The 26,142-nt window shown below is 38.0% G+C and overlaps 1 protein-coding gene across 1 annotated transcript in view; it reads left to right on the forward strand.

Moving 5' to 3' along the window:
• Window positions 1-26,142, forward strand: part of CNTNAP5 (contactin associated protein family member 5) — a 282,392-nt gene that overhangs the window by 179,674 nt on the left and 76,576 nt on the right. Inside the window, exons 12-13 of the mRNA XM_032189925.1 lie at window positions 8,380-8,499; window positions 21,530-21,730. Of these exons, the coding sequence (XP_032045816.1) occupies window positions 8,380-8,499; window positions 21,530-21,730 (321 nt within the window). The remainder of the gene's footprint in view (window positions 1-8,379; window positions 8,500-21,529; window positions 21,731-26,142) is intronic.

A 26,142-nucleotide genomic window follows, 5' to 3' on the forward strand; every position in this document is an offset into this window, starting at 1 on the left:
TAATCTTCCCAGAGGTAATTGGTGTACTGCAAACATCAGGTATCTTCCTGCTCATTCAGAATCCCTTCTGATTCTGAAAGCTTCTGAACAGTTACAAGAGTTATGGCAATCTACATTATCCAGGTGAGGGACCACCAGCAAAAGGGTATAAGGTCACATATCTTTAAATAAATATAGTGCAGCAGAGAAGTTTTACTCTGAAGTTTCCTTTTGTCCTGCTTTTCTTTTCTGAACTTAGCTGTAAATACAAATAAAGTAGTGATAAAATTCACTAGTGGTTTCTGTGTTTCAGTAACTGTAGCAAAATAGATATAATATAATGTTTGCTTCTATTTTTCTATTTTAGATAGCAACACCAATGTCAGTAAACAGCTTGGGAAAAAGGCCTAGGTAGGGTTCAGCTCCATTTTTGGGGGTAATGTAACATATATTCTAAGATAATGGTCTCTGTTTAACAGAATGGCCTTTATTTAACAGAGGGAGTGAGCTACCTTCAGAATTTGACTAATGAGACTGTAAAATAAGGTGTCTGTGGAATGGACCACTTCTGAAATATGCCAGTTTGTCTGTTTACACAGAGGGGGACTGTCTCAAGTTAGATGTGCAATAGGCAGTTCAACCTAGATCAGGATTATAGATGTATATGTACAAAGACAAAGAAACAGAGAGGAATTGTAGGTATATAGATATATTTTTTAATTGAGAGGTCATAGCTGAAAACCTGAACAGTCATCGCTCTCATGGTATTAATTCTGCTTGTAATTATCCTGTGACAGGGAAAGCAGTAACAAGTGTAAAATAGCCCTGAGATACAGACTGTTATAACTTTATTGCAAGGTAATGATTGGTAATCTCCTCTTTGTGTGAGCTATGTTACTCCCTTAGAAAGCCTCATCTTCCCTCTCTGCATTTCTGTTATTTTTATGTATGACAGGTTTCAGATGGCCTTTAGTCTTGGGTGTATTTTTTTATTCCAAAGGATGCTGAACATTGAAATAAAGGATGATGAGAAATATAAAATAATGATTTTATTCTTCATGTGCTGGGGATATCAACATGTCCCAAAGCTTTGCAAGGTGATAATTAACAGAATGTAATTTAATTCTGGATATTTGCTTTGGTGTGTGATCTATCTTGTGCATACAGGCATGTGTCTTACTGGCCAAGGTAATTGCTGGAGGAAAGAGTCATCCAATAATGGAAATGTCATACATTCATTGATATGACATAAACTTAACATAACTTGAGGCTTTGAAAATGTATTTTTTCATACTAATACATTTACAGCATATATAATTTTTGATCTGAAGAGCTTAATATAGCTTCAGTGAGATTGCTAGGAGTACTGGAGTTGCACCTTAAGGAGCAAGCCATGGGTGGTAATTCTCTTGTGTTCCAAAGTAGGGATGCGTTTACACAGTTCTCTGGCTGGGCAAATATATTTCAGAGTTTCAGTATGCCAGATGTCTAGTAGTAAATCTAGTCATGTAATTTATATGTCCTGAGTAGCCAATTTTCCTTTGAAATAGATTTTCCATGTGTATTTAAAAACTTTTGTGTTCTTTGACTAAACAAAACATGCTTAATATTCATATCAAGCCTTCAGTACTGTACTTGGTGTTCCTGCATATTTCTGTTCACACCATGCTTCTGGCATATGAATTTTCATTGTTTATTTTGTAATAAGTTCCTGTCTTATTATTGCTTTCTCTTCAGTTTGTGTATCTGTAAATTGTACATTTGCATTTCTCAGTGGTGTTTGTTTAAACAAAAGTTTTCCCTTTGCTTGACATTTTCTTGTAAATAATGCAGAGACTAATCCACTTTGGGATGTGACTGCAGCCCAGAGTATGTAGGGGGTTCTCAGGTACTCAGTACTTTTTGAAACCTGCCTTTGTCAGGTGTAACCTGACATGACCACAGGAATGCCAGTACTTCAAGAGTAAGGCTGAAATGCTATGCTTGATGTTCTTTAAGTCTATAATTTCTCCTTTCCCCCCAACCTTGCTCTTAACAGTATAGGGTTCCCTGGCACTCTTACTCCAGAAGGATGTGGAGGTCATCCTGAATCACCCATGGGCTGCTGGGCATGAAAGACTGACACAGCAGTCTTCAAACCTCAGTGGGAAAATGACAGGATGGGCTGATATGACCTTTCCTACCCAGGGCTAGGGACAGCCTTAGCTTGAATTGTAGGAAATGGTGTAATCCCATGTATAATGGGAGGATCCATTCCCAACATGCGTTTAAGTGACATTGTGGTAAAAGTCATTTTAAAGCTATCTGTGAAAATAACACATTATTTATCAGATGAGTAAATAAATATTTTAAAAAGGGAAAATAAGCCATCTGTCATGCAGGCACATCAGAGTGGAGAGTGCATTAGTCTGTAAACAGCAGAGCTGTCAAAATCCAGTTTCTGAGAGTACAGATTTCATTTTCTGGCATTTAACAAGCCAATTGTATTATAAGGGTGAGAATGACAACCATTCCCATAGTTCATTGCTTGTACTAATCCCTCTACTGTTGAAAAGAGAAAAGAAGAAACCTCTCGTTGCATATTGCTTAATTTAGAAAAATCCTGGATTGAGTACTCATTACACTGAGTCTGTAAGAGCAAATCTGTCAGGCCAGAGGTATATAAGCAGAGGGTGAAATAAGCATCTCCAATATGTGCCCCAGGAGCTCTGAGAGTTTTGATGAGAATGCTCTGTGGTAAGCATTTATGCATATCAACTTGTCCAAGGTGCATGGCAGGTTGCTGATCCAAACAGGATCCCCAGATCTTACTGGCCTTTCTGTTCTAACCATTAAATAATATTTTACCTCAGAATACAATAATAATAATAATATTATTATAAGGATTATTTTTATATTTTGCATCTAAGGTACAAAGAATTGTGAAGGAATGAAGTCACAGATGATCCAGCTATTCTGCCTACAATATTTCGTGATGGTGCAATTGTTTGGTGTGGTAAAAGCAACATACATCTCTGCAGTGTTCTGTCTGGGGGTTGGACAGTGTCAGTACATCCCAATGATATCAAGAATTAAAGTTCTTTTGGCAGGCATCTTTAGTATATTTAATTTATTATATCACCATAAAATGCTTTCATCTGAGTAATTGATGTAAATTGAGTAAAAAAAACTACTTTCAGTAAATTAAGAGAATCCAGTCTAGAAAGAGCAATACAACTGGACTTACTTTGGTAATCATATCTAGTACAGCCAAAATTCTGAATCTCCACCACAAAGTATTTGCAGTGAACTGTGTATCATCATTTTCCAAAGTAATTAGAAATATAGTAAGAAATAAATGCTGAGAATTTTAAGGTTTGGTTTTAGTTAATTTATTTTTTGCAGGAAGATCATGTTGATGTCCATTGCATTTGAAAGTGATAAAATCCTCAGATGTTAATTAAAAAAAAAAAAAAAAAAAAAAGGCAACAAACAAATTTCTCGTGATTTGGAGTTCACAATCTCAGTTTTATCTATACAAATAATATATTGCTGGGTGTACTGCTGGAGAGAGGTTTACCTTGCCTGATCTCCCAGGAGTAAAAGCAAAGACCAGGTATCACTTTAACTTTTGCATCAAGTCCAACATCCAGGGGGTGAGTTGTAATTGGTGAGTAACAAGTTCACTCTTTCATTGAAGAGAGGAGGATTTAAATATTTTGTTCCCTGGGGATTATCTGCAGAAGTTCAAGTCTTTGCACAAGAAGCAGTCATCTATGTGTGTTTAGTGAAACCTAATCTGACTGCAGATGAACTGATAAGGGCAAAAGAAAGACTGGTAGGAAGTGTCAATACGATGATGAGTTGTCAGTGAAAAACTGAATAAAAACGTGCTATTGGAAACAATTGAAGTTTGACCTTGCAAACGTTTGTGCTGTTATTTCATCACATGCTGTTATTTCATCACAGTGGTGATACAATCTCTTCTGGTTTAAGGACTGTAATTAAAACAGCTGGATTAACAGGTTCCAGATACTTCAGAGATCTGAACAGCAATGAAATTGTTTATATTTAAAACCAGGCAGGCTCTTGCAGCATATTGAATCATACTTGCAGGGGGTTTGCATGTGTTGTTAGCAGCTCTTACAGCTGTGTGTAATGCAACTTCATGAGCAAACAAATTCGCCTTTGCTGCCTGCACAAACTCAATTGCAGTGCTGTTGCTGCATGGCAGTGCATCTCATTCCCAAAAGGGCCTGAGGAAATGCAGCAGGAACTGAAAGTCACAAGTTGTGTTGGGGCTCAGTGAAGCAAATATCTTTGGAAAGCTATCATTTTCTCTTCAGTGGTTGATATAAGTCAAAAGTGGTCAAAAAAAGAAAAAAAAAAAAAAGATAGGATTAGACAAGTAAAAGTGATCTTGATCCTTTGGGGAAAAATGATAACTTACAGGTTTCATTTTTTGGGGGAAAAAAAAAAAAAAAAAAAAAAAACTTTTCAAAAACTGCTTGGTTAAACATTTTAATGCGAAAATGAGCTTTCAGAGAGCAGTCTAGAAATAATGTTATTTTAAGTTATTTTAGTCCCATTTTAGAAAACATTTTAAAATGTGAAAATAAACTTGAAGGTGTGAAAGTAAATATTATTAAAAATTCTTCACAAAATGAATAACTTTTTAAAAACATAATGCCTGAAAATTGTTGACAAGTTCTACTCAGAATGAACTCTGAGATCTCCTTTATTTAAAAAGAAAAAAAAAAGTGTAATTACTGCAAATGTTGTTTGACAAAAATGTGTGCCTTTGTCAGCAGTTTCATAATTACAATTGTTGTTTGCTTTTTGAAAGCTAGGCCCTATTACATTCATAAATAGTTGGCGACTAATGATTTCCTGTTGTTCCCAAAACAACTGTATCTCCATCTACTTCAGAGAAGTTTGGCACAAGGTGGAACGTAAATCTAAAGGCAATTTTAAAAGTTAAGGCTCTGGGGTCTTAACAGTCATAGCTGACTGTTTTGTTTTGTTTTGTTTTTTACTTTTGTATGACATTCCTGATTGTGTAAAGTGCAAAAACCACAAAGAGATGTGGTCTTCCATTGAACCGTAAGAAAGCTTCAAGTTGTTGTCACTGGGGTAATAAGGCCTTTTTCAACAAATGGAACTGCGTGACTTCACTCTGAAACCTGCAATCAGCTCGGCCTGCAAAAGCAATGAGCAGAACTTGGAATGGATGGTGCACATGAAATGTCTGGGGGGGATCTGCTGGTGACTAAAAAACAAATATCATTTTCTCCTTGATGCACTGTATAGCAAAAAATAGAAAGAAAGAAAGAAAGAAAGAAAGAAAGAAAGAAAGAAAGAAAGAAAGAAAGAAAAGAGAGAGAGAACTGAAAGCAATGACCCATCCAGTCTAGAAGTGTGTAGTACCAATTGCTTAAAGTACAGGTGTATGAAACTTTCAGTGTGCAACTACAAAATAAACTGTCCAGCAAAACGTCTATTCTCTAAGTTGTGATAGTTAGAATATGCATTATGTACTAGAGCTTGGGGCTTATAGCTTTTTCCTACTTCTTCTGCTACTCCCTGATACCTACTGCTGGAATTGTCATAACCGAAAGGAGAACACCAGGCAGACATAACTGTAGCTTTACCAAGGCATACAAAATTTGTGTATCCTTTCAGATTTATGCCACTTGAGCACCTTTAGCCTGAATTCTAGCTCTATTCAGAATTTTCTTGTTTCCAAAGATGCAGTGATAAAGATGCCCTCTACCTCATCTCTGTTTGTATCTGTCCATGTTATTAATGTTTCAATCTTCACATCTTTCCTTATCAATTTGGATAAAAGTGTATCCAGATTCCAGCCAAAATGACAGTCAAGAAGTAGCAAAAACACTTAGGAGAAAAAAATTTGTGATGAAGAATGAGTTTCTGGATGTGCCGGTTCAATGCCAATATATTAATTTTATGTTGCACCATCGTTTGCTTTCAAAAATACTTAGCAAACAATTCAGGGAAACCAATTGACATAATCCGTAACAAGAAAAGATCAAGTGACCTGTAATGATGATGAAAGCAAATTCACTAAATGAACTGGAGTTTTAGAACTTTGCAAATTGGTCAAACTATGATTCCTTGGTTGCTCACTTAATCACCTGTTACAGTTTCTCTCCTGACCCTCCATAGTCCAGTTACTTTTGTCAGAGCTTTGGCAACCGAGGGATTCCCTGTTTGCTCCTCCAGTTGTGAATACTGGAATAAAAGTTTCTGGCTTGGAGATTTAATTTTATTTGTATTTGGTTTGTATTCTTGACCATCTTTCAGAAGGGGAATTTACAGGTCTCATAGGCTCTTATAGTTCTCTTTACTTGTTAATGACTCTGAGGAAGAAGCTTTCTTTATTCTGTTTATGATAGCATAGGTGTTAATTAAAGCACTATCTTACCAGGTGCTGAGTACCTTAAGCATCTTCTTAACTTTGGGAAGGGTAATGCTGTGCATATTTAGCACTTAGAGGTGTTCTGCCTGCAAAAGATCTCTGGTCAGGATAGAGGTGTACAAGGCAAAAACATATTTCAGCTGGTGGTACAAGCATTTGATTGATTTGGTAAGAATCTTATAGGGTGGCGATAGAAACACCCTAGAATGATGGTTCTGTTTTGTTGGCAGGAGTGAACTCCAAATATCATTAAAATGTTAGTGATGATCTCTTGCAGAACTTTTTTCAGAATGAGAAAGACAAGACAATAGTCAAACAAGTCTACTTCAAACTGGCCGTTTAAGTCTTTCTGAAACTTGTTTCATCAGGTAAACTTCTTTTAGGGAAACTGGGGAATGGAGGTATGCTAGTTTGTGCATGCACAATGATGGGAAAGGGGAATTACTCCTGCTGGTGCAGAACAATAGCTGCCTCCTGCAGGAGAGGGTTGGACTGCAATTAAAAAGTGGTGAGAAAATACTCTGCCTACGCTCAGTATGCAAATCTCTTTGTGATTCTTCTGGATGAAAGGCACTGGGAACTTTGCAGTTTAATTTATGACCTTGACTCAGCAAATACTATGCTATATCAAATTTAACTGTACTGTTCTGAAGCTTAAAGAGTTGAGGGGGCTTGTGAAAAGATATGCAATGGCTAACAAATGGGATATTCACAAATTCCCCTGGGTATCTCCCACTCTCTATAAGTCCTGTATTTGCTGTATAATGGTGTATGAATGTGCAAATAGTGGTTAAAATGTACTCATAAAATTAAGGGCTAAGAAAAGTGATAGATTTGACCTTGCAACAGCCAAAGATAATGCCCAGATATGTTGTGTGCTTTTCTGTTGGTAGCACTCAAAAGCTTAGTGAAAGAGCATGGGTTATTCTGTTTGCTTGCATTTCCACTCATCTAAATAACTCTGTCTTACAGGAAGTAAAAAGGAAGTCCTGATCTATCTGCTAAGTCAGTTTGTGATTTTTATTGTATTTGTTAACAATTAGTTGAACAATCATAATGTATTATGGATAATCTCATCAGTATAATCAGGTAGCGCTTTAAATTGGGGAAATAATCAGTCCTCCTGCAGTGGGATTTAAGGTCACTCCTGTTCAAGATCCAGGATCATACCAATGACTTTGTTATACCTTGTAACTCCCCTCTCTGAAGGGGTTTCGTTCTCTGCCCCATGTGAAGTGGGGTTACAGTGTCTTACCTGAAAATATGACTCAAATACAAGGAATTGCACTGACCTGTGGAAAAATTTCCTTCAGTTATTGCTGTTACCAACCTGCTGTGCTTGTTTATTAATCACATGGATTTTCTTAGGCACTAATCCTCCAAAAGAAGAATATTGACAAGCAGAGAGGAAGAGTTGGTTGTATAAAAATAACTCTAAAGCATAAAGACGTCACCCTGGATGGAGACCATATCTGAGCTTGAGCTTTTCTGCTAGGGAATAATGGCTTATTTTCATTTGGGATAGTAGACAGTGGTAAAGGGAAGCTAGGGACTGACAGAAATATGTCTTCTATGTTGATGAGACTTAAACATTTGCCCGGGCAGTAAATCATGTATGTTTGCTTGTATATCTTTGAAATATCATCACATGGATGTTCACATGTATCACTCCTCTAACTGTATGGGGTCATGTTTGAAAGTTCATATCTGTTTTCTTAAGTATTTACATAGTTTAATGCAAAATAAGACCTATACCCATGTTTTTTAAAGCCAGCATATACTTAAATTCAATAAACTAGTTAAATACAGTTAAATGTGCCTAATTTTGAGCACAGGCTGAGGACCACATGCAGGAAACTCTACCATGTTAGTTAGGAGTGAACCAAAAGTTTATGTTATGACAGTGCATAAAGCGGTGCTCTTACATGTCATACATTTTCTGCTTGTTTATGTGATACAATTTCTCTGTATCTCCTTTTAAGCTATCTACGAACAATCATGTGAGGCTTACCGACATCAAGGGAAGTCATCAGGTTTCTTCTACATCGATTCTGATGGAAGTGGACCACTTGGACCACTTCAGGTTTTTTGCAATATAACAGGTAATGACCTAACTCTGTCATTGGTGCTTGATGTTGCCTATAACATGTCTATTAACATGTCTATTGTTGTATTTACTAAGAAGACACCAGAAACCAGTGGTTCTCTCAGTAATGGGGAAAAGCAGAGCATTGTTAGTAACTGAGGTTCAACTCTGAAGCATTACCTTAAATAGGATCCAAGTAAAAGTGATTTCTAAACCTTAAGCTTAAAGAAATTACTTTGTAGAGATCACTTTGTCATGTTGCTAAATGTTATTTATTTGTAATTAATTAACAATGTTATTTGCACTTGTAAACGACATTGCAGATATATTTTTTTTCATAATATTACTTAATGAGATGACTTTTTTACTAAAGATTTGGAAACTTAGAATTCAATCTTTCTTTCATTGATGAATAACTTTTCTGCTTTACTAGAACACGCGAGGTGGGATTCAAATCAAATGCTGCAGAAATAGATCCATTACACAGGATTACACATTTGCTTTCCAGACTAGGGTACAGCTTCAGCTGAAAGCAGAGGGCCAGATCTTAAAATAAAACTGCGCATCTGTAAAAGAGATGATAGAGACAAGACCTTTAATCAGTACACAAATAAACAGGCTGTCTTTACACAAAGGAAAGATGTTATTTCTCATTGTAACATGAGATTATTATCAGGATACTGCAGGGAAAGAGCTGCCCATGACCTCTCCTGACATTCAGCTGGCTCTACATGTCTCAAAACAGGATGTTCACGGCCACAAAAAGCAGAACCTTATTCACAATTAGGCCAAGAAGATCATTGCCTAATAAACTGGGAATGACTATTATGTTCCTTATATTGAGCTGGCTGTTAACCCTCCCATTCTAAGTAATAATACTTTCCTTCTTAAAAGTGTGTGGCCTTTAATGTTCCAGATAATGCCTTCATCTACCTGAGTACACATGTAGATGAGATGCTCTTAGGAGGAGAGAGCAGAGTTTCTCCTGTCTCTTACCACAGAGACGGGTAGAAGAGCAAGAGCCTGGAAAAGTGACCTATTGGTTGAGACCCCTCAAACTTACGGTACTATAGTTCTAAAAGTTTTAAAAATGAAAATCCCCATCTAGCAAATCTCCTCCTTAATAAGCTAGCTCTATTTTGTTTATATGGTTGTCAAGCAAAAATATGAGGAAAGATTACAATACAGTCCATATTTGGAGATGGAAATATGGTAGAACCTCCGTTCTGCTTTTTGTTTTTGAAATGTAGAGGAAATTTCCTACATTGTCTCATGTTTGTTTTTTTTTGTTTTTGTTTTGTATGGGTGAAAGAAAATGTTATTACCCTTTTTAAAGTGCTAACTCTGGTAGAGCTACTTTGCCACATATCACCTCCAAGCTTAGTCCAGAAAACAAAGGACTCAGGATATTCATATTTTCTCCTTAATCTTCTTGTACTTAAAGTGCCTCAAATTAAATTTTCATTTTGATTTAATTGGGCAATCATTATGTTAATTAAATGCACACCAGTTCATTATTAAACATGTTTTTTATTCAAGTGTAACAAATATTTAATAAAATGTCTCCTTCACTGTTGCTGAATTTTGTAAGAACTGAAACAGTTTCACCTTTCTGTCTGAATATCCTTCCTTGATCTTCGGTATGGGAAATGTGCTCATTTTTATTATTTATTGTATAAATATGTGTGATCAAAACATTGTCAGTGCTTTTTATCTCTGCTCAAGAAGTACAATTTTTGACAAACTCCTTGCAGAAAGTGTCTGCTTTCCTCAAATACATTTTATTTGGCAGAAATCCAGAAAGCAGATTTTCTCTCTGTCTATAATGAACTTGCTGACATTCTTATTTTATTTTGGTTACAAAAAAGTGGAGGTGGGGAAAACTGACAAAACCTGCTAGCCTGGAAAACTTTTCTTTTTCGCATTTCTTCTTTCCCCCAGATGTCTCATTCGAGGCAGGGGAAGGTCATTTGTCAAAGGCATCTCTGTTATTCCTATTGTGTGAAGGAGGACTGAGGCACAGAGATAAATTATTATTTTGTAATTATTAAGAGAGTTTGATGTACAATTGGGTTATGTTGCCCAGAGAAGCTGTGGATTCCCAATCACTGGAGGTATTCAATTCCAGGTTGAATGGGGCCCTGGGCAACCTGATCCAGTGGGTGGCATCCCTTCCCATGGCAGGGGATTGGAACTAGAGGGATATCAGGTCCCTCCAACCCAAGCCATTCTATGTTTCTGTATCATCTCAATATGATTTGGGTGCCTTAATCACAAGAGCTTTTTCTTAATGTTCTCTGGGAATGTATTATTATGCTGATAATAATTGGATGTTTACAGTAATAGATTAAGTGCAAAGTGTTTGAGAAAAATAACTTTTAATTTATGTGCACAGTGATAGATTCTGAATTTTGCTATTACTCTCAGCTTATGTTTCTGCACGGTTTTTCAGAAAGGATCAATATTCAAGGAAAGTTTCAAAACAAACAAACACATCTATGTTGCTATATTATGGAAGGAATAGAGGAAAAACAAACAACATTGTCCAGTGAAATAAATGCATACCACACCTACTGTAAATAGAAACATGTAGATGGTCAAGAAGTATGGATGGCTTCCATATGTGGACATACTAAATGGATTGATGAGGTGATGAAGGAACTGTTGCAGGAAAGAATGGAGATCATACGTGGCAAAGAGAAAGCAAAAAAGGAATAATTTTTTCTCTTAATATGGGAGCTGGGGGACTGTTAAATTATCAGGTAGCAGGATTCCAGCAGTTATTTTTGGTTTTGTTTTTCTTGATGCAATGAATAATTCAATTTGAAACTTATTATCACAGGATGCCATGGAGTCCAATGTATCAACAGATGGGAAAAAACAGGCTGGAAAATAAAAAAGATTCTTATCTGATAGATTCAGAAGGTGCTATTAAATGTGGAAGTTTAATTGCATTCCCATCTCAGGCAGCTGTGAGGAAAAGCTCACTGGGAATGAGTTTCAGAAAAACCTTTTGCCTTTCCTCGCTTCCCTGAGTATCTGTTCTCCTTTGAGGTAGAGGCTGGCTCCTGGGTTAAATGGAGCTTTGGTTTTACTCAGGCTGGCAGATCTTCTTTTCATATGCAGTTGAAGAGGTGGTCTCTTTGTGCCCAAAATGTGTTTAGGCTGAAGAATTTAGAAGTGGAAGGGAAAATCTGGGGAAATGACTCATTTAGTGCTTTTAAAAGTAGAGGTGCAAGAGCTAATGACTTGTGGGAATTGCAGTGCCTTGCATTTGTGAAAGATGTATTCAAAGGAGTCAGATCATCAGAAATGAGCAGCATCTTTGCATCTAGAGAAGTGTTGTTCCTTAATGTTCAGTTACATTTGGTTAAAGTTGTTTCTAATTTTCATCTGATTAATTGAACAGATTAAGGTTTAATTGCCTTGCCAGTTATTAACCATGTCAGATTAACACCTTCTTTCTCACATATTGGTGTCTGGTCATAGGCATATGTGATACGGATATGGGAAGTATCAACATTAAGAGTTAATTTATTATGTCTATGGTCCCAGTGATTTCTGTGTAGTCTGTCAACTTCAACAGCCTACTGTTGAATAAAAATTCTGAAGAAAGCACAGAATTATAGGCTTGTATGTTGAGAGGGAACTGGACAATAAGACACAGACAAAGAAGGAGAGGGAAATAAGGGAAAGGACATTTTTGCAGGAAGAAAAAGCAGCCTGGCAAGAAATTTAACAGTAGAGTGTCACAGGATATCTGCTGATACCAGAATGGAGAAATATATTTATTCATTGTCTGGAGAAGTAGCTGAAAAAGGAAAGTGACAAACATTGTAGATGACATGCTCTTATTTAAATTGGTTGGTCAAGAATAGGAAAGAGTATGGGAAGCACTTCAGAAGGATCTTGTCTTGAAGGCTGTTTATTTCAAGTAAAAGTAAAATATCTTGTTGAAATAAGAGATACTCAGGAGTATTAATGTAACTAATTAAAGGCATAGAAAGATATCTGTACAAAGAAAGGCTAAAAGTAAATAATCCATGGCTATTTAGATTAGGAAAACCCAAAGTGAATGGACGTCATTGACAGAAGTGATGTTCATTAGCATTTTCTTACAATAAGAATAAAGGGACGGTTCAATGATAATGAAAGACAAGAAACTCAAAACTGGATTTAAAAAACAAAAAACAAAAAACCAAACAACACCTTATTAACATGTTTTCTTCACCCTATATGCTCATTACACCCAAAGCAAAGTCACTTTCACAGGAAAATTAATCAATTATAATAAACAACAAGGAATCCACATCAGAAATGCCTGTTTGGGTTTATACACCCAAGCCATGAGCATATGTAGGTGGATGATATGAAAAGCAACATGTTTGTGTGGGTTCACACAGGGATTATTAATTACGTTCATTACTGTTCATTACATAGCTAGCGTGGTTCCAGGGCCATCTGCATGGGAATGTGAACTAGCTCTGCTGGCATTACCTGGGTTCTCCAGTCATCCATGGTCCTTTAGACATTTTTTTGAATAAGGTACATAGAGGATGTATCCTGTCATGTTTTAGGAAAATAAGCAACCACCAAGGCTGGGAAATAATTTTTTTCCTGTAGGCTGTTTGATAATTAGCCCAAACAAATTCTCACTTTCCACTGCAGTGGCTGATAACAGTTGATAGCAGAAAATGGCTAATGGACCATCTCAACAGCTTTTCTGCAAGTCTCTCTATTGTATTATTTTTCTCTTGTTGCTTAGAAATCTATTGATGTCCTCATCTCTGTGGAGTCTCCTCATCGCCTCTGGTATAAATTTTACCCCTGATGTTTGACAGATTTGCTTATAATACAGAGCCATTTTCTTGCTGTATTTCTTTACTGATGCTGTTTTACCGATTTGATAGACCCTGGGCTATCAAATCAATAATGCTTAGAAATTACTGCGATAAGATCAATGCTTAATTTTATCGTGGCCAGATATTTGTCCAGTCTTCAAGTGTTGTTTTTTTTTTCCCTCCAGAGGTGCAGATCTGGGAGAGATTAGTTCTTATTCCAGCTCTTGCTGCTAGTCCAAGATCTGTTTTTGAAGCTGACATAATGAAAAAAAAAAAAACAAACAAAATTAATGAACAAAAAATCTTTTCTTGTTTTACATACTCCTCTAAAAATGCAATTATTGCCTATTTTTCTCATGCAAAAAAAAAAGTAAAACATTATTTTTTCTGTCTAAGAATATTACTGGCAAACTGTGCTTAAATCTTGGATATCTAGTAAAGGATTCTAAAAATACATGAGAGAGTTTACCAGAGTTATACTTGTAATTTTTTATAAAATTGCCTCTAGCCATTTTTTTTCTTTTGTTCAGCTAACAACGATCAAGATTTTGTTCTTCTGTGTAGTACATATTCCATGGTATGTAAACAAATAGGGCTGAATTCAGGAAGATAAAAGTTATGTTTGTAGCTGAAGTGTGTAAATACTTTAGGTGTCCCAATAGTCCCACTTATAGTAGGATATTTGATCAGCTATTTGAGGAAAATATTGTAGCAGTTCAGCTTTACTGTGAACAAGCAACAGACTGGAGTAAGAATGAGGTACAACGCAAAGGTGAGCTGGCCAGACATCAATCTTTGTTGTAGGGATCCCTGTTGATGTTCCCAGTCTAATTACGGGACTGGTGGCATTACCATTCCTGGCATCCCCCCTTTCCACACAGAAATCTCAGATCATCTGCATATAAATTATTAATCTATTTTTCCATAAGAAATCATTATCTCTTTTTACTTTTTATAGCAATTACACTGATACAGAAATCACTCTAACTCTCTCTCCAGTTAAAAGGAGGGCTAACACCAGTTAGGCTCAAGCAATAACAGAGAAGAGGAGAAGGTCACACACTTAATTCTGGTTTTATTAACTGCAACTGTGAAAGTGTGGGCTGAGAACTTCAATAGTGAAACTCCCTTAGATTGTCAAAAATGAGTCAGATACAGATTTGAAGTTATGCAGGAAGTTTTTAGAGTGTTTTCTTTGTTTATTTGTTTTGGTTTATTGGTTGCTTTCTTTGCTTTCTTGTTTGTTTGTTTATGAATGTACCTTGCAGCTTATTGTCTATAATTATGATTGACTTCATTACTGGGGGAAGATGATGAATGGGAATCCTTTACAAATTATTTACTACTCCTTAGATTAAAGACAGTCCTTAAAGATTTACAACTTATCCCCTCAAACACTGCAGGTCTTTTGGCACAACGTAGCTGTGACAATTTATACATTTGCTTTGAATTTTCATTAAGTATTCCAGAACTTCATAAAATGAAATAAGCATTTAATGTTTTTATTATGTCAAATGCATTGTGCTGTCAACAGCTGCCTTGCTGTTTTCAGCAAGCACTGTGTTTCTGATGAGCTTTACAGCAGATGTCCCACAGGCCTTCTTCACCCTCACACATGTAGAAGGCCCCCCAAGGAAATTTTATTACAGAAGCATGTAACAGACATTTTCCTCTAACCTTTAACCAAGGACTACTGCAGCTTAATCAATCTTCTCCCACATTCACAGTGCTCAGAAGCTAGAGGTAGGCTATGGCTCCCTAAAAGTTACTCCAGCAGTCTCACAAGTGTGGGATCCATTTGCCCCAGGTACAGGTGCTTAGTGCCCTGTTGGAAGACTTCAGATGTCCTGCCCAGCCTCCTGATGCTGCTCCAGAAGCACAGCAGATCCCCTGTGGGCTCCCCTTCTTGTCTGCTAGACTCATGCAGGTACCTGAGCCATCATAAGGCATATGTTGCAATGTATGAGAGCAGAAGGTCATATGTTGAGGCTCTCAAAACTCACCTGGGATGAAGGAGCTTTGTAAGTGTAAGTGCAGGACAGAAGTGTCCATTTTGCTCTAAGAGGTAGTTCATTGACTGCCTCTTCAGTTTTTTGAATATTCTATGATTCTATAAACAAAAATGTTTCTTACTGCTTGCAGATATCCTGTATTACAGGAAAGACAGAAATGGAGGGTTAGCAAGCAGTGGGCTGGCAGGGTAATGATTTGTCATTTCTGAGCTTCAGCATAACAGGGGAGATGAGGATGCAAGGGGTCGCAAAAGAGGTGTCTCACTCTCATCCATCAGAGTCACCTACCACGATCATTTTGCTGACAGACACCCCTTGAACCTTGGTCTCAGAGCGAGCAAACATTATGCCTGGGGACAGAAGGGAGTTTGGAGCCCAGCTTTTCCCTTTTTGGTGGGGCTGCACATCTGCAGAGCCAGGGGTGTCACTGCAACCCTTGTACCTTCCAGGTGCTGCCTACTGACTTCTGGGAGGGATTTAAGGGCTGGCAGTTCTTCTGGGTGTAGACATCCCTGGGGAACATGCACCTGCAGGTACAGTCTGCCAGCACTGTCGGAGAGTGGGCTGCATGCAGGTCTGGGAAATGGGAACTGCCCCAGAATAGTTTCCATGGAAATGCATCACGGTGCTTGTGTGCTGCCTGAAAGCAGCTGACTTGGAAACTAGGAGGAAGCTTATGAGCATGAAACAAGCTGCAAAAGCACATATTTCAGGGTCAGCCAACAGAAAAAAAAAATGGAAATAGGAAAAAAATAAAAATGATGGGTGGATTTCCTAGCAGAAAGCTCCTTGAAGTTAGTGAATTACAGCTTTTTGCTTTAAGAAATTGTCTTTTCATATTCTTCAAGGGGTATAGTAGAGTGGTTGGGCTAAACTGCCACTGCAGCTTAAAACAATGCAGTGTCAAAGGAGGAGAGTCTGTCTTTTGTGTAGTTACTCCAGTAATTATAGGTACAGCTTTCAGGACAATATTTGGTATTCAATGTAGAGCACCATGAAACAAATGCATCATATGAGCTCTCAGAGCAATTTCTCTCTCTCTCATGTAGCATTTACCGTATGTTTGGCTTGTTGGCAATTTAATCAGTCTGAATAATCTTGTTTGGTGACAAACCTCCTAAATCACAAAGGAGTGATGCAGTTTGTATGGGTGAAATGTGCTCCACAGAGATATTTCAAGTTGAAGAATAAAAATGAGAATTAGACAATACAGAGCTCATTGAAAGCCAGCTTTCCAGCTGCTCTAATTTCCCACAATTTAATTTGTGTGCTGTCAAAAGCAACTTGGAGGCTTCCAGCAAGATGACAGAACTATGGGTGAGACTAAGCAGAGGGTCTGAAATGTGCTGAATGCATTGCAGTCCCACGCTGTAAAAACATCTCCTAGGACCAAATACAGGCAGCATAATATCCTAGTAAATTGGTCCATTAAATAAAACTGCAAAGTCATAAAGCTGTAGCATTACCCTGAAATTAAAGCATTGTCACCTTTGAATTATGGAACAATTTAACAAGCATTTAGGAAATATGCTTTTCAAGGCTGAATTTAACTATTCCAGGTTACACAGTAGAAGGTGTGGCTGCACTCTCCTACTGGGCTTTGAATGACTTTCAGCTTGTATGTGGTTTCGAATTTTACCAAACTGAGAAAATAATAAAATAATAGAGTGGAATAATAGAAAGTAAAAATAAACAGTGACCTTTGCCTGGAGAACAGCTTTTTCATTCTCATTGTAAATTCACATGTGCAGGGAGAGCTCATTAAGTTGAGTAAATGGAGAAAAAACAGATGTAATATGGACAAACAGGAAAAGATAATGATAGCCTCTTTGTTGAAATAAAGAAAAGATGGCCTTATCTACTTGGATTAGCAGCTTCCAGACATTGAAATGGCTAGAAGGATCTAGTGACACTCAATTTGGTTTGCACCTGTGTCACTTCCTAAAAATATAATGAAAACAAAAGCAAAAAAAAAAAAAAGTTAAGAATTTTTATTATTTTTTTTTAACAAAACCAAAAAACAACCCTTATAGAGTGAAATAGGAACAGTGTTTGGAGACCAATTTTCAAATGGCATAGGCATAATCTTTGCAGAAGTCTGCAAATCTTGGAGGTAAGTTTTAGACAGCTTTTAGACCTCTTTCTAACTGAAGTGATCTGTGTGCATATACAGATTGCAGCTACCTGACTTGTGTGGGTCCTGAAGCATGCCTGAAATGCAAGCTCTCACATAATTGTCTGTAGGCTTCAGAGTACACACTGACCAAGCTGTAGGAGGAGAATTCCTTATCCTCCTTATGAGGCAGACAACTCTGTCTTGGCAGCAGCCTTGCAGATATGAGATATGAATATCAGCCTCGTAGGTATTTGGATATATGAGTTTGAGAAAATAGAATGGTCTTTTCCCATATGCTGCCAGGTGTGACACGGAGAAAATGGTACAGGATTAAAGCCCAAGAATTGACCTAAGTGGCGAGGGTCTTTAGAAGAAAGGTTGCCTTCTGATCTTTGGAAGCAGGTAGATGTGGTCTTGCTATTGTCTTGAAATGGTTCAAGAATTTACTGCCCTCCAGTGGTTTGTTGTTCCTTCCTCAGTCGGCTGAGATGCAGTAGGGAACAGTGCTGACTCTCCCACTCCATCCCAAAACACACTAAAGTTTAAATAATTTTCAGGCTCATTTGCTGCATGTAAATCAATAATTGGCTTTTTGAAAGAAGAAATTCTCTGTTTTTACTGTGATGTGAATACAAATCCTTATTCTTCTAGCAGGTTGTGTGTGACCCTGTGTATATTAACTAGTCCCTCTACATCTCACGTTCCCCTTTGTAAGATGGAAGTACTTTTTCTTTCCCTAGGAAGTGGGAGGAAGCATGTCTGAGGAAGCTGAATGCGTCTCTCTTCCTTTCCCTCCTAACATTTTTGTCAACAGATCTTTTGTCAAGCATCTGTGATGTGTTGGATCTCCCTTCCCGTATGAAGGCTTCCGTTCAGACTCTCAAGTTTTTTAAGCCTCTTTCAGTGCCTTTTGGGGGGTTAAAAACAGGAGGAAAAAAAAAAAAAGGAAAAGTGGAAGATGTAATTCTGTGTGTTCTTTCTACACCAAGCGTATGCAGGCAAAATAAATTAATTTTTGAATGATGGTAGCTTTTACTGTCCAAAATGTGTGCTTAACTTTCTTTTAACTAGACCAGTGAGCCAAATGTATATATTTTTTGGGAAGCTGTGCTGTTAGTTACCTATAGCTCAAAGACAGAGCATACAGGCAGTCTTTGAATTGACCAGCAAAACACAGATCTAACCTACAAAACTAATAAACATAATAAATCAGGCATATGTAGGTTACAAAACATCTGAAATATAACTGTGAAATTTTTCCTTTCTGCTACTACTTTTTCTTCCTCTCTGTTCTGATTTACATGCTAAATCACAATTACATTCACTACAGACAGAAGTTTGATTTGTTTTCCCTTTCCCCTCACAAACTAGGTGGAGAATCTGCAGTTTACTTCTCATTTCCACAAGATCCTGTGGAGAAAAGCAGTCTTTGAAAGTCAAAGTTCAGACTGCAGCGGAACAGCTGAGTGCAGTTGTAATAATAACAAGACCATTGGAAATAAATGAACAATCAAAGAGGAAGAAAAGAGAGAGACTGGTCGTGTTGTCTGTTTGATATGCTTGTCAATGAGTGGTTGTCCGTTACAGTGCTTTGTCCAGCCTCATTTCAAACACACTAATGGATTATATTTCCAACACTGCTTGGGAAGACTTTTTCATGCTATGATATTTTTTAGTCGTCTCCCCTCCCCTTTTTTTTTCCTAAATAGTCCTTTATTGCTTGTAAATTATCAGATCATGATGCTTTTGGCTTTTCAGGTAACCACACAGCACTTTTTTCTGGTGTACAAGTACAAAGTCTGGAAAACATATCAGTGTTAACCATGTTGTAACTCTAGCATTATAAGCTGTTGTACTTCCTGAGCAGCAGTATAGCCACTAGTATGAGCATTGATTTTATTATAGTTTCTCAAAAGCATGTTACTGATGTTCAGTGGAAGAGTTTAAGACTGCCCACCTGGAACTTCCAGCAAAGCAGTTCATTCCATTCTCTTGTTTTTACATCTTTTTTTATAATATCATCAATTTAGTGTTTGTTGTCTTTCAATGGTAATATAGGTTTTTTAGTGAAGGCAGGGCTTAAATTTCCATCAACTTCAGTGAGAGGAAGTGAGTTCACCCTCAGCTGTTTTTGAAAAATCCTTTCTGTTCACATCAATATTTGCAGGGAAAAAAAAAAAAAAAAAAAAGATTGGTTGATTAGGTAATAGGAATCGCTATTGCTGGATGTATGAGGTGTGTTATGAAGTCATTGAATTATATTGTGTTGGAAGCAATATACTGTGCAGGACTGTGTAGGATTTTATATTGTGCTACAGCATTGACTGGTTACAAGCACTGAAGAAAGTTTTAGAAGCAATAAATTTGCAATATTTCTTGTGATTTTAATCTAACTTTTATGTGTCGCACATTGCACCCATGTTTCATTGAGATTCAATTCAAAGGATCTATAAGCAACATCCTGAACTCAGTAAGAATCACAGAATTATAGATCTATGAGAAAACTGCTTCTGTTCACGGTCCCAGAAATGATGAGAGTTGTGAGTAAATCTACGGGTTGCAGGGTGTAAACTGTCTTTACAGTTTCTGAAGTTCAAGATTATGCTGTAAATTGCTCAGAGAGTGGTTTCTCCCTAACTTGGACCAGACATGTTTATATGGTTTCCAGATGTTTGTTGTTACTTGCCTGTCATCTGAATGACTCCATAATGACAAGCCATTAACTTATGTGTCTTTGCAAAGATGGTCCATTTAGGGTTTATACACGCCTATTAGAGTTCTATCGAAGTCATCTGTGGGATATTTGTAGCTCAAGGGAAAAATAGGTCAACTGCAACTCATTACAGTGGCCACAGAGCTGCTGGGATCTGTGCCAGTGTACTGGGGAGTAACTGTAAAGCTAGTGCTGTGCAAGAATTCAGCCAAAGTTATCTGGCAGTAAAAACATCTGAATATTTCAATGCACAATTTTAAAGATCAAATTTCCTTCCCTTTATTTTTGCCTCATCAGTACCTTGTATCATCCCTGAGGGAGCATGGTCTTTGATTACAGAGGAATTTACTGGATGTGTCTCTTAATAACATCATGGAGCATGTGCTGGGCTCAGTCCTGTGAATCCTCATTAGAGAGTTTGCCTTTTACTCTGGGTCAGCTCAGCAGATTGGTCATTCAGGCTGTCCTTGTTATCTTGTCCCTTGCTATCTCACCAGAACCTCTTGGGAAATAGCCTCCCTGCTAAGTTAATTGTTCCTAATTTTGATGTTCTCCTTATCATGCCAACCTCAATGCTGGTTGTGAGTTGGGTTGTTGCAGTGCAGATTGTGCATAAGCCTAGATTCTGCTGTTTGTGACCTGAGCAATTCTTTGCTTTGTCAGCAAATGCAATGAAAGAAATGAGAATGGGTTCCAGAGCATGGAAAAGCATCAAAATGTACAGTTAGCTACAGATGCTGAGTCATATGTTCTATACTATCAGCCAAGTGGGGCATTGCTCAGTTTATGTGCAGAAAAATCTGGGAGTTGAGTAGAATGAGCACTCTGACTTGTAACTGGGCAATAAGAACATGTTTGCAGTTGTAGCTTTCTGCCAAGAGTTTTGTTTGTGGTGAGTTTGTGAGCTTATCAGCTGCAGTTCATATGTGGTGTTGTTGTAACAGTGGGCTGTACTCTCAGGTCAGGCTATGTTTGCAGAAGATGAAAGTTACCATCCTGATCCATATTATTAAGTCTTTTCTCTCAAGACTGAAGACAGCTGAAGTGCATCTAATTTTCTCCAGATGCTGGCAACGGAATATGTGGAAGATCTCCCAAGGTTCCTGGGAAGCTTTTAATTTCTCTCTGGCACAGCAGGCTGTAGAATTTGCTCAAGCTGGTTTAGGGAGAAAGTTCTGTGGGATGTGTTGACCTGCAGGTCCTCATCACAGCATCGTCATTTCATAGCCCAGGGTCTGTCTGATCCTGTCTCTAATGCAGTAAAGCTTTAGACTTAGGTTGATTTTTGTCCCCTGCTTTGTTGTGAGTTTTTTTTTTCTGTTAACTTCCCACTCAATCCTCTTTTTTGTTTGTTTGTTTAACAGAAGATAAGATCTGGACTGCAGTGCAACACAACAACACAGAGCTAACTAGAGTCCAAGGAGCTGGTCCGGAGAAGAAGTACACCATGTCCTTTAACTACAACAGTAGCATGGAGCAGCTTGAAGCTGTGATAAACAGTGCGGAGTACTGCGAACAGGAGGCAGCCTACCACTGCAAAAAGTCACGTCTCCTGAACACCCCAAGTAAGTACCATGATCCCAAATCTTTCCTTGTTAACTGCTATTGATTATATAGCAGGTGCAGGCTGCACTTGTAACTAAGGAGAAAGAAAACTGCACGTGTACTAGCAATACAGGATAGAGTGAAAAGCCTTTGACTGTCTTGGATCCCACTGTGCAGTGGCTACCCTCTGACATGAGATGGACAGAGCTCTGCAGGGGAGTTTCCACTGTGTAAGTTCATGAGTACAAAGGGTCTGAAAGCTTCAGCAATGGAAAGTACTAGTTGGAAAGCAGTAAAGATGTGTTTAGCTGAAGGTAAATGGCTCTTTTCATTCATTTACAGTTTTAACTCTGTATTAGAAAGAGACAGCATAACAGTCCAGACTCAGAATGTTTCTGAGTAGGAAGGGTGTATCCTCTTCCAAATCTGACAGTCTTGAATGTAATGTTTAAAGTGCTTGGTAGAACAGTTTCTGGGGCAAAAGTAATTTTCACCTATTGCTAGAAGGATCAAGTTTTTTGCTTTGACTTAATGTAGCAGCAACAACAAAGCAGAGAGGGTCTGATTAGTTTGTATCTTTTTGTGATAGCAAAACTACAGTGGCTACTCAGAGCACTTCCACTCAGCCCTTTCCTGGGGTCAGGATTTTACATTTGGTTATCCAGAGAAGAGGAATGCCATTAAGGGCACATTTCTGGATGTCTCCACAGTTTCATCTGGTTACTTGTAATGTCTGTATGGTCCTGGTGATTCTCTGATTATTCGGAACTCTTAAATTTATTTGTAGGTTAGAAGAAATTCCATGAAAATCCTTAAGGGGAGCTTGCAGTAGGCGTTTCTGTTGTGTTAAAAAAATACCTAATGACTGGTTCCAGCAAAGTTACTATAGCACTGAATGTTTATGGATCTAGTGATCAGATTCCTTACAGACAGTTTATTTTTATAAGCTGTGAGTTATGCCTTTTGTCATCAGCATAATTTACTAGCAGAATAGAACTGCTTGTACTGCTAATGATTTTTTAAAGAATGAGATATTACTATTAGCACCCAGGGTAGAGCAGGAAGAGGAAACAAAGAACAGGAGCTGCTCATCAAAAGAGAGAAGTATCCTATCAATACTTTCAGTGTCATTGTCTGCTGTATCCCACACCACTCTTGACACATGTTATGAAAATTTTAATCACCACAGTGATTAATTCTGAAATAATTTTTTAAGGGTGAAGGGCACAGTATTAGAGCACGTCTGCACATATTTACTTATATGCATTTCTGTGAGGTATTTGTTTGCTCATGCACACAAAGAAAGAAACACTACGAGTATATGCTGGAGGTACATCTTAATGGTACCTCTGTAAAGTTAGGGATGCTTCTTAGAGATCCAGACCCACTTCTTCAGAAAAATAAAATAACAATATTTGCTAGATTGACTGTTGCATGTAACTATCCTTCTCCAGGGCTAAAGCTGTTTACCAACTGGCAGATATAATAAGACAGTTCCTGATAGGTAGCGCCTTCACCACTTGTATAGGAAAAAAGATATGACACTGATTCCTTGAGGGAAGGGGTATGGGGATGATGCCCAGCAGCCTGATTTGCTCTCTTGCAGTTGCTGCAGTGCTGCTGTGGTCCTGACAATTGACCATACGAGACTCATAGCTCTTTAATACATCTCCAGCTGATAAATCAGAAAAAATTACAATCTAGTGCTCTGCATGTGGCAGACTCTCATTTCTAGCTCTCTCTCTTCCTCCTTTTGTATGCTTTTTAATTACACTTTCAATTTTTCATCCTGAACTTTCTCAGTAGCCTGAGGCTGTAAGTTTGGCTAGACTTGGAACATACTCAAAAATAAATTGTCTGAGCTCCTGAAATTACAAGGTTTGGGGAATATACTTGTTCTTAGCTGAGTATTCAATGTTTTTAAATAGTAGAAAGGAATATTCTCCCCAAAAGCATTAAATATCATTTTGTTAATTGATACTCATCTTGAAGTGAACTGCTGCTATATCGTAGAAATATACTAGAGACTCAGTGGTGCTGAGCACCATGAATATTTTGAATAGTCCTAAGATTTAAAGAATTTCCATTTCTAAACTTGAAGGTGAGATGTGCGTGTGATTAACTTCAGGGCATTTTCCTGGGTTCACTGCAGAATATTCTCAACTTTATTATCTATGCCCAGGAGTAATTGTAGTGAGTTTGATACGGGGGTCAGAGCAACAGAATGGAAATCAAACTCTTTGGGTTGGTTTCTTGATTCGGCCCAGGCTTCTGGATACCTGAATGAAGGGTATCATGTTTAATTGTGGTTAATGAAGCACATTTTAGATATTCCTTCAGAAGTTGGTATGTAAATGCATGTGTTGACAACAATGCCACATTCATAGGCTAATAGGAAGCATCATGTCACGTAATCCCTTCTGCTGAATATCACCACTTACCTCTGGACTTAGCCCAGCAGTGAGTGTTTGATGGAAAGACATCTTCCAGGGGTATATTGACAGAACTATAAAAGTTCCCCTTCCTGCAAAGGATCTAATTCATTTCTGAGCTTCATCTAGTGTGGGGGGTTGTTGGGTCTTTCTTTTTTTTTTTTTTCTTTCCTTCATGGAGGAGGAACCTCTGATTAGGATATCTCAGCTAGTAACACCAAAACCCTAAATCCTTGTCTTCAGGATCTAGACACTATCATGTTTCACAGAGAAGGAATAAAGAGATTTCTCTTTCCTTTTTCATCCTTGACTTCACTCTCCAACAGAGGTACATGCTGTTACATAGTAACTTCAGCTTTCACAGCTTTGATGTGGGGAAAGAATAATGTGCCTAGGCAAAGGAGCAAACATTGCTTTCTGGGCTGCCTCAGAGAGAAAAACCAAGGGAGGCTCCCAGGCTTGCATAAAAATTGTTCCAATTTATATCATGGAATTTGTCTTTCGCCTTACTACCTCTTGCCCTGAAGGCATAGGCACCTCCTCAGTGGGTGTAATTCAGTGTAGTCTCCCCATTGAGTTACTTGAATTTACATCTGCAATGTGTCAGACATGCAATCTGGCAGTTGGCAAAGAAGTTTACTCATCTCCACCTCCTGCTGTCTGGAACAGCCTTATCAGTTCTCACTGTCATACTATGGCTTAGCTGCAAACATGTCTTTGAAAACTAAAATTAAATTGCCCTGAACTGCATTTTTGTACATCTCTGCTATCAGCTGGATTTTCAGGAGTTTTGTGAATGTTGGAATAGATGTCTGTTCATCAAAGTAATAGCTGGCTTTCACGATGCTGGCAAATGAAACTTTTAATCTATGACCAGTAATTGCAAATCTCTTGTGATTTTTCGTGCCTGTTGGAAAGACACCTACATAACAAGAGCAAGTATGACAGTTGGCATTAATTAGGAAAGTCGTCTGCACTCTTAGCAAGAGACTGCAGACTTTATCACTGCCTCCTCCTTAGAAGTACAGACCATCTGATGAGGACCAAGACAAGCTAGTAAGAGCTGAGTGGTGAGGGCAGGAAGATTGGGCTTGTAATTAGAAGAGGTATTTAGGTCCCTAAGGCTCTGATTTCCTTTCCTTGGGGACCATCTCGGCAAATAACCTAAGGCAAGTGTACAAGGAGAGGTGCATGTGTGTACATGCACATTTTATTACACTGTTAATAGATAAGACGTTTCAAGGTGTGAAAACAACCAAACAAACCCTCTCACTTCTGACTGAATTTACCCAGGTTGCGAGAAGCACTGGGTTCACAGCAAGTGCACTCAAAGGCTTAATGTTTGGAAAGCCACCTCACATACACCATATCAAGGACAATACAGTGATGGATGTATCAGTGTCAGGATAGCTTGCTTTACAATACTTGGCTGACAGTCAGTCAAGTTCATAGCACATTTATGTAGGCAGAGACTGAGAAAAGATCAGTGTTAGAGCAAAGTCAAAGAAATAGGAATGTCTTTTTTTCTTCTCCTTTTTTTTTTTTTCCTCTCTCCAGTAGAATTACCACACCATGTAGCTTCAAGCTTGGATTTCAAATGTCCATCCTAAACTACACGTCTTTTCCTCGAACTTCTTCCTTGTCCCTGTTAAGACCTGTGAAATCTCAATAACATAGGACTTGCTCACTGGATTTCTGCTTCCTTTTCTGCCTTCTGCCTTCCAGTTTAGACCTGTTACCTCAGCACTGAGGTGTTCCATGCCGTGACCCCCTCATGCCAGGCATAGCTGTTCTCCCTTGCCTCTGTCCCACTGCATTTGCATTTTGTTCCTCTCTTACTGCCTGGAAAACATGGCAGCAAGAAGATTGTCCTAAGTTCTCTGAGTTTAGATTTCAGTTTAGACATCATTCTTGTTGTTAGGATAGTTCAGTGGTGCTTCCTTTTTGCCTTGTACTGTTGTTAGAGCTTTTTGTCTATACAGACTCCCTAGTCTTTAGTT

Source organism: Aythya fuligula, chromosome 6 (genome assembly GCF_009819795.1).
Source record: "Aythya fuligula isolate bAytFul2 chromosome 6, bAytFul2.pri, whole genome shotgun sequence".
Taxonomy (NCBI): Eukaryota; Metazoa; Chordata; class Aves; order Anseriformes; family Anatidae; genus Aythya; species Aythya fuligula.